This window comes from Chironomus tepperi, unplaced genomic scaffold (assembly GCF_022539635.2).
Source record: "Chironomus tepperi strain 1889 unplaced genomic scaffold, CSIRO-AGI_Ctep_v1 contig_445, whole genome shotgun sequence".
NCBI lineage: Eukaryota > Metazoa > Arthropoda > Insecta > Diptera > Chironomidae > Chironomus > Chironomus tepperi.
The window spans coordinates 1972542-1986478 of NW_027226567.1; the positions used below are offsets into that span (position 1 = coordinate 1972542).

The 13937-nt window shown below is 31.8% G+C and overlaps 3 protein-coding genes across 4 annotated transcripts; 2 read left to right on the top strand and 1 right to left on the bottom strand.

The window, feature by feature from the left end:
• Nucleotides 1-5001: 5001 nt before the first annotated feature.
• On the bottom strand, nucleotides 5002-7679 carry LOC139098221 (nose resistant to fluoxetine protein 6-like). The gene is made up of 6 exons (XM_070650350.1): nucleotides 7042-7679; nucleotides 6778-6987; nucleotides 6412-6685; nucleotides 6020-6349; nucleotides 5637-5966; nucleotides 5002-5586 (listed from the first exon to the last, which is right to left on the bottom strand). Exons 1-6 carry the CDS (start codon nucleotides 7614-7616, stop codon nucleotides 5059-5061), a joined length of 2247 nt encoding a protein of 748 aa, XP_070506451.1. The 5' UTR covers nucleotides 7617-7679; the 3' UTR covers nucleotides 5002-5058.
• A 1236-nt stretch (nucleotides 7680-8915) lies between these two features.
• On the top strand, nucleotides 8916-11041 carry LOC139098248 (estradiol 17-beta-dehydrogenase 11-like). Of its 2 annotated transcripts, XR_011545162.1 has the most exons (7): nucleotides 8916-9106; nucleotides 9171-9397; nucleotides 9627-9725; nucleotides 9784-9923; nucleotides 10035-10268; nucleotides 10329-10594; nucleotides 11023-11041. XR_011545162.1 is itself a non-coding variant. In XM_070650380.1 (6 exons), the coding sequence occupies exons 1-6, from the start codon at nucleotides 8971-8973 to the stop codon at nucleotides 10426-10428; spliced, it is 936 nt and encodes a 311-aa protein (XP_070506481.1). In that variant the 5' UTR covers nucleotides 8916-8970; the 3' UTR covers nucleotides 10429-10819. The 2 variants fall into 2 exon arrangements, 1 of the variants encoding a protein (XP_070506481.1); XM_070650380.1 differs by lacking the exon at nucleotides 11023-11041 and having other exon boundaries at nucleotides 10329-10819.
• A 549-nt stretch (nucleotides 11042-11590) lies between these two features.
• Nucleotides 11591-13633, top strand: LOC139098105 (estradiol 17-beta-dehydrogenase 11-like). The gene is made up of 6 exons (XM_070650222.1): nucleotides 11591-11790; nucleotides 12006-12232; nucleotides 12319-12417; nucleotides 12478-12617; nucleotides 12675-12908; nucleotides 13103-13633. The coding sequence occupies exons 1-6, from the start codon at nucleotides 11655-11657 to the stop codon at nucleotides 13200-13202; spliced, it is 936 nt and encodes a 311-aa protein (XP_070506323.1). The 5' UTR covers nucleotides 11591-11654; the 3' UTR covers nucleotides 13203-13633.
• Nucleotides 13634-13937: the final 304 nt, after the last annotated feature.

The window sequence follows — 13937 nt, forward strand, 5'->3', positions numbered from 1 at the left end:
ATAAAAATGTATCAGGAACGGCGACCTAATGGATCCGAAGCGTAGTCCTCCTTATTTGTGTCGTCATCTACCCCGGACTACGTACAACTCAATCTCCGGTTTAATTCAAGGATTACATAGTACACTACCCGTATTGTAAACCCTATCTATCACCTAACATTCCCAGCCATATGCGCTCATTATCAATGATAGTTCCCATCCGCTTATTTTACTTTTTTAAACTAGTATTTCTTATCATAGAATACTCTGTAATCAAGGCCAAATTTTTAGACGTCTATTTTTAGGAAGTAATTTGTACAAAAAAATGTGTAGATTGTTTCTAAAGCTGCTCTATTCCACTTCCGTTGCATTATCAATAGTTTTGACTATTTAATCAATATAATAAAGAAGCTTTGTGATTAAATTCGGATTTTTTGGACTACAAAATAAAGAACTGGAAATTCAAGTAATTAAAATTTTATGCAGAAAAAAGTCTAGATTTTGGAATTTTGAACATATCTTATGAAGGTATCCTTGAATGTCTGATGATCTTCAACAGAAGCTGTATCTCAAAAAGAAATAGGCAGAATAAAATGATGAAATTGAAAAGACAAAAGAAAAGAAAAAGTTTCGTTAAGAAGAAAAATCTTTTTATGTATTATTGTGCAAAAAAGGCCCCCATTTTACAATGACTGAAACGTCTGAAACATAATACCCAAGAATTGTCTGAGAATACAGTGAGGATTTAAATAGTAAAATAATTTTTAATGCATGTGGCGACAAATGTCGCTCAAAAATATGATTATTCTATTGTTTATGGTAAAAACTTACATGAATTCGTTTAGTTTGCATGTTTCTAATGTGAGGTTTAAGATAATCTTACAGGAAGTGATTAATTTTGATGTAATACAGTTTAATTTGCTTACTTTTTTAGCAAACTGTTGAGAATGTTTTGGAATAAGTTTGAGAATTTGAAACTTTTAGATTGCTTTGATCAATTTTATAAATTCTTTATTTAAATTGAGAATTTTTAGTCCAAAAGTGCTAAAATTTGTTCAGGTTTTTAGTTGATTGACTAGCTAACTGATTAGTTAATTGGCTGGTTGGTTGGTTAATTGATTGTTTGTGGGAGGGACAAGATCTGCAACCAGATCTCGTAGAAAGATCTACTTTTAAGCATTTGCTCTGTATCATCGAATTATTCCAGCATTGATTAGTCAGGAAGCGTTAAACTATCTCAATTTGGGTTTTTTTTATTGAATCTAAGTATTATGTTCGACTGATTCATCTTCTTTTGTACTGATTTCACTATAAATTTACACAAATTCGTCAATTTCTACATTTTTATAAGCAGTTTAAGTAATCAAATTTAATCTTCTTCATACAAGACACGACTCTCAATTGACAATCGTACTCACGACTTGAAAATCAATAAAAATTCACAAAATATTGCATCAGATTATGCAAAAGCAGTGTATATCCCCCACTACACCATCATCATTGCTATGCAAGTGCAGTTAAATTCATCGAAGATTCTCAAAAAAATCCATTCATTCAAGAAGATTCGACATGGTAACTGAAGAAGTTAAGAAAGAACTATTAACAAGTTAAGAACAAGAACACAAAAAATATATAAATTCGAAGAACAAAAAGAGATGGAATGAAGCACATTAAGAAGTCAAATAAAAAGAAGAATATTTTTGCTGCTGTCTGCACTGCTCAATGCATTTTTATAAATTATTGTCACGATTCATTCCCTCTTCCTTCTAACAGTTCTTCGTTGCACTGTTGCTTCTTTCAAATTATGCTCTTTCTCATTTCGGATGCATTTCAATTGGAACCAACATCATCACATGGTTAACACATGACTTAAAAAAATTATGGAAAAAAATATCCATCGTCGTAATGTATGTTTTGATAATTGCTTATTGTTGTGAGTCATGTGTGTTTTGTGGAAGCCCAAAAAGTGACTTCTCACTCTCAATTTCTCATTCTCTTGCTCTTCAGCTCTCTGTAATCGATATGACTCTCTATTGAGTAACACAAATACAACTAAACGATCGTGTATGGATAACAGACCGGCAAATTTTCTGTTCAATCATCATTCAATGATTGTTGATCGAAAGATACGTAAGAAATCAATTTTATTTCTGTGGAATAATTAAGGTTATTTTTAGAAGTGAACCAAAATAAGTAGAAAATAGACTTTTTAGCAATGTTTCATGTTGTTGGTAATGATAATTATTGAATTTTGCTGACGCCTGGAGGAATATGAGGTTAATTTTTATTATCATGCAATCATTCAAGCTTCATTTGCCGTGAAATAAATTGCCAATTTAGAATTTAATACTTTTAATCAAATTAATGAGTCAGGAGTAATCACTTTCGAATGGCAACATTACGAAATCCATCATGACGATCAATTTAATATCATCAATCTATTATCACTTCATAATCGGATGCTATTTTGATAACTACACAAATTGATCAATGTTCACTGAAACATCATCGAATTTAGATGATTAGATTGCTAATTTTTACTCAAGCTGTGTAGATTTTGCGGAAACAACGGGAGATTGTATGAATTTATGTATGAATGAAGGCTTATATGTGCTTATTTTGATGTTTTTCTAGAAATGACTAAATTTGTTTGAATTTTTAAAGCTAACGGTTTAAAAGATTTTGAAAATTATTATTCCAGTAAATTTATTGAACACAGAAGCTAACTTCAAGTTGTTTATTCTCAAGATTTGTAAATTGAATCAGTTTTTAATTAATTTAAGTTGAATAAAGGTAAGGAATACAATAATTTTCACTCTGTTAGATTGTAATAATTATTTACATTACTGCAATATCTCAAAACCCTTTGTAAACATCCAAATGCCCAACATTTTGTTATAAAAATCATAAATTTTCTAAAAATACAAGAAAAGAATGTCAAATTTATTTAGCACATCATAAACTATGCATTAACTTCCAATATTTTGCGTCACAACCAATATAATAATCGTGTATTTTATGCGAAATATTTCCAAGACATTTTTATGTTCTCTTATAGAAATTGAAATAGAAAATAATCAAAAAATATAGCATCAACTGAACTGCGCTGTTCAATATATTTATTTTTATATTTCCATTAAAATTCCTCAAAAATTTCGTATTCTTAATTGATGCAGACGTGATCAGACCAGAAGTCAAAGAAATTGATAAACATTAGAAAATGAAGAAGCTGAACATTACTGTAAAACAACAGTTCCAACAGATCTACACACTATCTTTCTTCTTTCTTTTTCACTTCCACATTTTACATTTGCGTTAATTAATCTTTAATTGTTTGTTGTTTCAATTGGTTTGATATGCTTTCTTCGTTCTTTACATTTCATTATGATTCGAAGCAGTTCTTTACGCGTAATTTTCATTAAATTTATGTCTTTATGGTAGCTGAATAAATAAAATGCATCGCGTAAATTGACTTGAAATGTTGAATGAATTATTTGATAAAGTTGAACAAATTATTATGAAAATATATTGAGTATATTTTGAATTACATTAAGCTTGCGAATTATTGCGTTGACTGGAACAAACTGAAATTTGATAAAGAATTGTATTAAATTTGCAACATTATCAATATTGTGAATTGCATAAAGTATTACTTAGGGGACGTTCGGAAATCACGTAGCGCTTAGGGACATGGAAATAAGCAGGAAACGGTTTAAAATCACTGAGAGCTTAATTCCCAAATCTACAAAATCATTGCCTTTTTGTACTATCATTGATTTCAAACATGAGTCAACAAAAAAACCAGAAAATTCCCAAAAAAAATGTAATGAAACTGATTTATACAGTCATTCTATCTTATCAATGAAAAAAAAAATGCTACACCTTCCAGCAGAGTTGGGAATTATCGGATTTTTGCCATATTAACTCTTATCGATACGATTGCCAAGGAGGAAAATTTAATACAAATTTCTAGTTTATCTTAAAAATGAGATTAATTAAGACTGATTGCTGATTAAGATTTGATTACAAAAAGTATAAACAAAGAATTTTATTTTTAACCATTGCTAAATGCAAGTCACAATATTCAACTCTGTTGATTCATGTATGAACTTCAATGAATGAATGAAATGAAAAGTTGGATATAAAAAAAGTTATCGGCAGGTGTGAGTAAATTCCATTATCAAATTGTTCGTTCGAAAATCATAATTTTTTATTACTCAATCATTTATTTTACGACTTAATAAATAAGGCTTAACCTGTAAAGTTAGAATTCGTATTTTTTTACGACTTCTGCAGTTAAGATGCAATTTTAGATGAATGTTAGATCTTTCTTAAAGGTGCATCCAGTTGCTATTTCAGTCAAAATTAAGCTTCTCCAACCTGGTACCTGTTCTATATGTAATAAGTAATCAATTGGCCTCTTAACCAATGTTGTCCTAATTTGTTTGTGCCACGGTACACCTTTGTGGTAAGTCCCTACCGAAACCACACACGCCATGCGATTTACAGCATCAACACACGCTTTTCGCGGTTCACAGTTTGGACAACAACGGTTAAGCTTCCAAAGACTTAGTCACTACTTTTCCTAATATTAACTTTATCATTCTTCGGAACAAAGCTACTTTAAAACAAAACAAAAAGCCAATAATAATTCAAGTATTTTCCACAAAAATCTGCACATCTGATTCATACCCCACACTTGATATTGAGTACTTATGGCTTTTATCAAACAGATTAAAATGTAATTTGAGTTGAACTAGTAACTTCATTATCAGCGAAAGTAAGCAGAAGACTTATATCGAGCAATTACGCAATTGAATATGGGAAAAACTCTTTTACTTAAAAAGTTAAGCTAGATCAGCGTTGGATTTTAATTGAAGATTTGTAGCGACATATCTAAGACTTTATTTGATACATTTTGATTGATCGCGTAAACAAATACGAATATCTAGCATGATAAGGTGAAAAAGTAAAAGTTGTGGTTGCCATTTGATATCCAAAAATAACAAAAACAGTCAAAAATTCAATTATAAATGCCAAAAGTATTTTTAATTTCAATATTTTTTATAACAAAATATCTTAATAGAAACTCTTCCATGGAGCTTGTTTACCAAATGTCACTTCATTGTCAATTTCTTGCTTTTCTGATTCCTTATTCTGTCCAATCCGGAGAATAACTTTCATTGTTCGTACAATTGGTCTTTCAATCATCAAGAAGGTCATACTTGAGAATAAGAATACAATCAAAATATCACTGTTGAATGCCTGCAACATCTCCGACACTCCAAATACATAAGGCGTTTTCCATGATGCAATTGTGACCATTTGTGCACTCAATGAGACAATATACATACTGATACTCATTTTTGCAAAAGGCATCCAAATTGAGAGTTCTAACAACCATTTGAGAAGTCCACCGCTTCCTGTCGCACATCCAATAACAAACCAGCCAAGACATAATGCAAAAATGTTTCTGGCGAATCCAATATAGAAAATATTGGCATTAACTGTTGTTTCGTTATCTAAAACTTGATGGAATGGATACAGGAGATAAACAACAGCAATGACGCCAGAAATTGAGAGAAGCCAAAAGAATGCTGAAAGGAACTGTACGGAAAAATTAGCAAATGAGCTTCAATTATCAAGCTTTGACTTACCCAATTAAGTTTTGTATTGTCTTTTATCACTCTAAATGCAAGATATCCACAAATGATTCCAATCAACCATGGTCCCATTCTGATATGTGTTGAGAAGAAAATCATTCGCATAAATTCCATTAATCTTGATGGAGGAATAACATTGTTGAACAAGAATGCTTGGAATCCATAATAGTATGAAACAGTAACAGCACATGCAATGGTTAATCCAACGATGATGGCAATTAAGACTAAAATGAATGGTCCTAAGAAGTACAATGGGAATAAGAGAAGTGGTGCTGCCCAGTAAAGTTGCATGTCAATGCTGAAGAAGTAGGTATGAAGAAGACACTGGAAGTGAAAGTATTAAGCATAGGAATTAAGAATAACTCAAATCAACTCACAATTGATTCAGGATTAACATAATTCTGAACATGTAACATAGCTGACCACCAATATTCTTCACATGCTGGTATTTGAGCGCCAGTCAGGAATTGATAATAAGGTCCACTGCTTTGATATGGAGTCAATGTCATCATAAAGAAGATCAAAATTCCAATAAATGGCGTGACTCTCATAATTCGGAAAATGTACAATTTCCAAATCTTAACATGTCCACTTTTATCCATTTTCTTCATGAATAAGTAAGCAATGAGTGCTCCATTGAGAAAGAGTAGAGCATCAACACCGTATTGTGAGGCAAATACCCATGGTGCGAAATAACCTTCCGTAAACTTTTCAAAAAAGGTAAACATTAAATAATTGAATTATATAAAAGGAAAATTCTTTAACTTACATCCAAAATAAAATCAACAGGATTTATGAGCGGAACAATTAAAGGCAAAATAAAGCGATAACCAAGCATTAACCAGATAAGAGCTAAAGCTCGCAATCCATATAAACATTGCAATTTGTTATCTTTCTTCTTTTTCATTGTAAAAAGATATCTTCCATTTGAATATAAGGACATTGCTGCTGTCGTCTCGCTGACATCCATATCAAGCTTTATGCAAACGACTTCATAAATTGTCGATATTATGACCCCAGCAAAACCCAAGATTATCAAAGATCTAAACAAGAATTTACAAAAGATTTGATTGATAAGATAAGATAACATTAAAATTTAATTCTAAAATCCAAAGACCAAGGTTGAATTTCTTACATGGCACCCCATTCCATAGCTCCAAGTGGTGGTGTCTCCAAGACAGTAACAAATGAATCCAAATTATTGACGGTAAATTGTGTTGGTCCAAGACCGAGATACCAAGTGATCAATCTAGTGATTGTTAAGATGAGTTGATTTGGACATACTTTTGGTACGCAAATTCCCATTTCAAGGAAGATTGGGAGATTGTCGGGGATTAAGGATCCACTGGAATTGTTAAGTTTAGATTAAACACTTTGAGGATTATTAAGCATTACTTACATATCAAGGAGTGTATTGTTTGGCAAGAGAAACTGTAGGAAAGGCGGAAGTGATTCAAAATCAAATGAACCATTAATGTATTTTCCAATTTGAAGCTCAAAATGCTTTCCGTAAAAGTCGCCGCCTGCAAATTCATTGTCGAGTGGAGCATGAAGATTAAGACACTGTGTAAAATGTCCTGGATTTCTGATGTTTCCTCTTGCAAAGCCAGATTGAATCTTTGCCCAAGAATCAACCATGAAAATTGGCCATAAAGCACCATGACAGAATTGCTGAATAAATTCCAACGATTGTACAAGGCATGGAATATTATCCTCCTCTTCTTCTTGTAAGAATGCAGGTAATGAAGTTGGTTGTGGTGGATTCTGATCTTCCGGGAAAAATTCACAAATCGCTGCGATGATATTATTGCTTGTTATGTTTGAGAGAGCTCCGCTTATTTCCGAATATTTCCTCACAAGATTTTCATATTCTCCATCCTGAATTAACTTAAATAACTGAAAATTTACATCCCAATTTGCTGATGCTGCACCAATTCCAGCAATAATTAATACACAAACTATAATTGACTTCATTTTTTCTCCACTTTGCACTTGCTATCACGTTAACGGTCGACAAAGGAGTGAAAAAAATAAAGGCAGTCGAATCCTACGTTAAGTCCTCTAATGCAACGGCAACGAAATATTTCAAGATAAGACATAATTTAATTTGATAAGATTTTTTTTTTTATTCTTATTATTATAAAATATTGTTTGATTTTTATCACAAAAATATTATATTTCATCGGTTGATAAGATTGACATAATACCACGTGTCATTACTACTTATTTCTCTTACTTTATTGTAAGTCATTACACACTTGATTGTATCTTGAAGATCTCTTACGTCTTTAAACTTATTTTGCATATTTACGGTTGAATAAATTATTTGTTGAGAGTTTGTAGCTTATTTTGTGACGATTTATGTTTGTCTAATAGACATGTTAATGGCTAGAGGGTCAAGAATAGATTGGATCCCTCTCTATGAATTGAAATGCTTTCAACAAGGATTTTACTTAATATACATTTTAAATCCACTTAATGCTTTGATATCAAGAATGAAACTAAGAGAATAAAATGTTTTTTGGGGATTTTTGTATTGAAATAAGAAGCAGGAGTGTAGTTAGGTGTTTTGACGCCCTGGGGTAATGCGTCCTCTATCCTTTGTTTATGGATCATTGTGCATTCGATTTCACACTCATTATGTGTTCATTCAAATCATGGCGGAGTAGTAAATATCAGGAATTTGTAGTTGTACCTAAAGATGTACCTAAAGCCGGCTTAACTCGTATTACCCAGCACCATACCAAAATAAAGCATGCCTGATGTCACACTTTGAATTGACTAACCTTCTTGTGCTTTTTGGAATGATTGTCAACTTATATACCCGACACCATGCCATTGTCACGTCAAACTGAGCGCGTATAACCCGGCACCATGTCTAAGTAACGCCAAAGTGCTACCTGATTTTAAGTCAATTAACCGTCTTATGCTTTTCGGGATTATTATCAACTTATACATCAAAATGTTCACAACATTTAATATCATTATGTTAACAATAGTTACAACACACTCATCCAATACAATTTAGCAAAACATAAGTACACAGTGGTACTACAAGATCGACAATTACAGATTGCATGATTACAAATTCAAAATAAACAATAATAATGTCCAAAAAAAAAAACATTTACAGGTCTTCTGTTTCACAATTGAATAATTTTTATTTCCCATTTTTTTTTTATAATAAGTAAATATATGTTCTTGTAATTTTTTCTTATGAATATGTGTGTGACTTTAAGTACAAATGTGAAAAATTTTCAAGTATCGAATAGTCATTTTTGTATTCTCGCGCAAGTAACATTGGCATTTTATTCTATCCACAGTTAAAATGTATACTATGTTATCAGTTATAGGGCAAGTGCTCATATGCTTTATACAAGATATTGTGTCTGGATTTCTTGGGCTGCTTTTTTGGAGGAAAAAGGAACTTAAAAATATAAGTGGGCAGTTGGCGTTAGTGACAGGTAAGAGAATAATTAACTAGACTTAATGACAATTCCATCACTTCCTTAATCTCTTCAACATCAGGTGGAGCAAGAGGCTTAGGTAAAGCAATTGCCGAAAAGCTAGCTCAAGAAGGATGCAATATCGCAATATGTGATGTAAATATTGAAGAAGCTCAAAGAACCAGTGAAGAAATACGATCAAAATATAGCATATCATGTGAAGCTTTTAAGGCAGATGTCTCAGACCCTCAACAAGTTGCTGCTCTTCATAATGAAATTACCAAAAATATGGGAACTGTTGACATTTTGGTATGTAATACACTTGTGTAATTATAAATTGGGTTGATTATGTTGCATGTAAAGGTTGGAAACAGTCTCAGCAATTGGGTTGAAGTCTGGCCGTCATGGTGCCGTATGGGTAACTTACCGTTAGTATGGTAACTTAGCGGTACCCTAGCTAACACGATCTCATATCCAAGAATCTCATTTACTTCTACAAATTCCCATAATCAAACATTTAATCTTCACTAATTTCCAGGTAAACAATGCAGGAATTTTAGCACCAATCGGAGTTCTTGAAGGAGAAGATTCAGATGTAACTCGAGTATTAAACATAAATCTGACATCACACTTTTGGGTAATTAGTAATAACAATAATCATTAACAAGAGATGTTAATTATTTAAATTTTTTTAGATGGTGAGAAAATTTTTACCATCGATGATTGAACAGAAGCGAGGTCATATTTTGGGTATCTGTTCAGCAGCTGGAAAATCAACTATTCCTCTTGCAGGAACGTACTGTGCTAGTAAATTTGGTGTAAACGGGTTTTACCGGTATGACGTATGCTTTTGTATCTAAAATACTAGAAATAGCAAATCATCGCATAATGATGGCAAAAGAAGCAAAAGAATTACCCATTTTTTAACCTTTGATCTCTTCCTCAGCACACTCTTTGATGATATCTGTGTTTATGAGTATGATAAATTTATCAAAATCACTTGTGCATTTCCTGGATTCATCAATACACGAAATGATCTTGAAAAGTTGTTGGATGAAACTAATCAATTTATTCCAAGAGTTCAACCTGAATATGCAGCTGAGAAAATTGTAGAAGCAATGCTGTTGGAGAAGCACGAAATTCTATTTCCATTTTCTTATAAAATTTCAGTCATGCTAGAGTAAGTCTTTTTGATTTTTTGAGTAAAATATGATGTAAAATTAATGAATTTTTTTTGTAGATATTTGCTACCAACAAAAACTCGAGTATTTTTAAGAACTCTAGTTTTCAAATATGGAACAGGATCTCTTGAAGATAGGATTAGTGTAACGAGGAAATGAATAATTTAGGAATGGAGAGATTACGTTTGGCAGTATTTGGTTTTAATTAACATTATTGCATCAATGCAACAATGAGCTTTTTTTAAATCGATCAATTGAATTGAATTTAGGTTGCATTTGTTTAACATCTTCAACAATTATGATTAGCTAGGGTAAAGAATTCAATGTAATTAACTCCAAAATCTTACTTTAATACTCTATCGAATTTTGAAATGGAGTAGAGTCGACTTCTTCATACAAAATCCGAATCAATTTCAAGCTCTGCTTTTATCAAATAATAAATTTTGTCATGTCTTTACTGTCAATATACTGTTCAAGTTAAGGGAATAAGAAATCAATTTTTTTAACGTTTAAATAAAATAAAAGTGTTTAAAGACAAACAAAAATTAAATTAATCTTAAAGCTTTTAAGGTTTATATATATAGCCTCCCCCAAACCTCTTTCATTAATATCAAATGAAAGCCGCCTCCGTTTGGCGTCCATAAGGCTGCTTAGGGGGCAACTTCCATTTCAGAATTATTAGCTCCGTGGTGGAGCCTTATTCATTTCTGTCACTCGGATGATGTTGACTTTCTTTATTTAATTTCTTCATAGATTTATGGATTGAAGATGCTTTCGCCTTGTTATGTCATGCCTTCTCCAAAGAATTTGATCATCCACACAGTTAACCATTCATCAACTAATTAATACTATTAAAAATAATTGAACAGTTACACTTTTGATTCAAACCAAATCTTTCAATCTTCATCACACACTTGTAACAGTAACGACATCTGTTAGACAACACCAAAACTTGTCATGTATCATTGAAAAACATATGCTAAAAAATCACAAAAAATTCAAAATCAAGGAGTTTGGTAAGGACAAGCAAAAATAATCAAAGACCTGTTTTAAATCTTCATTCTGTTTATATTTTTTTTATTGATTGCTCAACTTTCGGCTTTATCGTCATGAGGGAGTGTTCGGAGGTTACGTCACGCTTACAATTTTGATACTGAATGCAAATTTCTATCCAATTTCTATTTTGTTGCAAAGCATTAAGGTGGGTAAGTAGGGTTTAGAAACTGTTTTTAGCGTTACGTAATTGACGAATGTTCCGATTAAAATTTGAATATCTAATCCAAACGAGTTTAGAATGTATTGTTTAAATCAAAAGATACTTTTGCATTGTCAGTTAGTTGTTTGCGAATAAAGGAAGCATTCATATCTGTTCAATATTTTTAAAAATGAATAAAGTGTTGACAATCTTATTTCAAGCAACCATAATTTTCCTGGGGGAAGTTTTTACTGGATTATATCGTTTTGTGTTATGTATAAGGAAAAAGCCTAAAAATATAAATGGGCAACTGGCATTAGTGACAGGTACATGAATAATAAACTTGATCAGTGTTGTTCAAACTAATGTATTGCGATGCACTAGTGTGGCACCGATACGCTAGTGTGACACCAAATTATTTTTTTGAAATACCATGTGACAGGCTTACCACAAATGTGTGCCGCGACACAATAAAAATTTGAAAAACACTGAACTAAATTCAACATTTCAGCATTTACTTAATTATTTCTTTCAACATCAGGAGGTGCAAGAGGCTTAGGAAAAGCGATTGCCGAAAGGCTAGCACAAGAAGGATGTAATCTCGCAATTTGTGATGTTCATTTAGACGAAGCACAAAGAACTTGTGAAGAATTACAAAAAAAATATAAAATATCATGTGAAGCTTTTAAGGCTGATGTTTCAGACACGCAACAAGTTGATTCTCTGCATAAGGAAATAACTGAAAAAATGGGTGTAGTTGACATTTTGGTATGCTGAATATAAACAAGTTTAATGAAAGACAAAATTTTGGATACACGCTAATCTGATTTATTTCTGTTAAAACTAAATTCTAGGTAAACAATGCAGGCATTTTAGCACCATTGGGAATTTTAGAAGGAGAAGATGCAGACGTATCTAGAGTGATAAATGTGAACTTGACATCACACTTTTGGGTAATTAAATTAGCAGTTTCAATATAATAAGTAATTAGTCAAGAATATCAAATTTTCTAGATGGTCAGGAAATTTTTGCCAGCAATGATTGAACAGAAGCGAGGTCACATTCTCGGAATTTCTTCTTCTGCTGCAAAATATACTCCACCATTTAGTGTTGCTTATTGTGCGAGTAAATTTGGATCTTCTGGATTTTATCGGTTTGTTTTAAAGTTTATTCTCTAATCCATAACTTTTCATCCAATTCCATATTCCAGCTCAATGTTTACTGATCTATGTATGTATGACTATCATAAGTTTATTAAGATTACAACAGCATATCCTGGTTTTATCAATACACGAAATGATCTTGAAGAGTTTATGGATATCGCAAGTGAACTTACTCCAAGAATGTCACCTAAGTATGCAGCTAAGCAAATAGTCAATGCAATGCTTATGAATAAACAAGAAATTTTCTTCCCATTTGTGTATCGTGTAGCAGCATATCTTGAGTAAGTATGCGGTTCTTTCCCGAGCTACATAAGTCGTCTAAATTTGACAGCCAAATGGCTTTGCTAATAAATGAGCTGTAGCAAAGCCTGAAAATCTCTTTGGTGAAGCATTATGTATTTATGTCCCTCGGGTATGAACGTAATTCCTAACAGACACAATAATAAGCATGCTTCTTGTTTGTTTTTAATTATAGGGAAGTTTTGCCACCCAAAACTGTGTACTATGTGAGAAGAGTGTTATCAAGTAATGGTACGGATCTCAAGGAGCAAAGAATAAGCATGGCCAGAAAATAATTAACTAAAGAAGAAAAGAATTGCATTAATTAGGATCTCGCATTAATCAATAGTCAAAAACAATTTAAAAAATACATGATTGTTAATATTTTGCACTTTGAATTCCAATATAAATTATAGTCTCTTGTTCCTGCTTTAATGACAAAAAAACATTATGACTTAATTAATATACTGTTTATACTGTTATCAGGGCTACTATGGGAATTTGTACATAGCTGTAAAATGTTTTTTAAGTGAATTTGGTATTTAGGAACTGAAAAGTGGAATGACAAATTAACAAAATTATATTATAAGTCCAATAATACTCGTTTGATTCAAATCTCGATTGTTATTGACGCTTTTGCACTACAATATGTGTTGGGGTAGGAACTCACAATACTTGTTTATTGATATGTATAATAAAATAACTTATTTACGGATTTAACTAAGGATGATGTTTATTGTTTGAATTTAGAAAACAGACTGAATATATATTTGAAGGGGACTACAACTATAAAAGGGGAAAATCAACTAATTGTAGTTTCATACAGTTTAAATATAAAACAACCGTTGACATATTCTCAGCAATTTTGTATTAAATCAGTGGCTATTATTACCTCAAATTCAATAAAATGTTTAAATCTCTTCCAAAAATTGAAAATTCTGACTAAGTTTCATTTTTCATAGCAAATCAACTGTTTTAAAAATCCAAATCTAACCACACATTAGGAACAAGAGCGACATCTGTAAACAAAC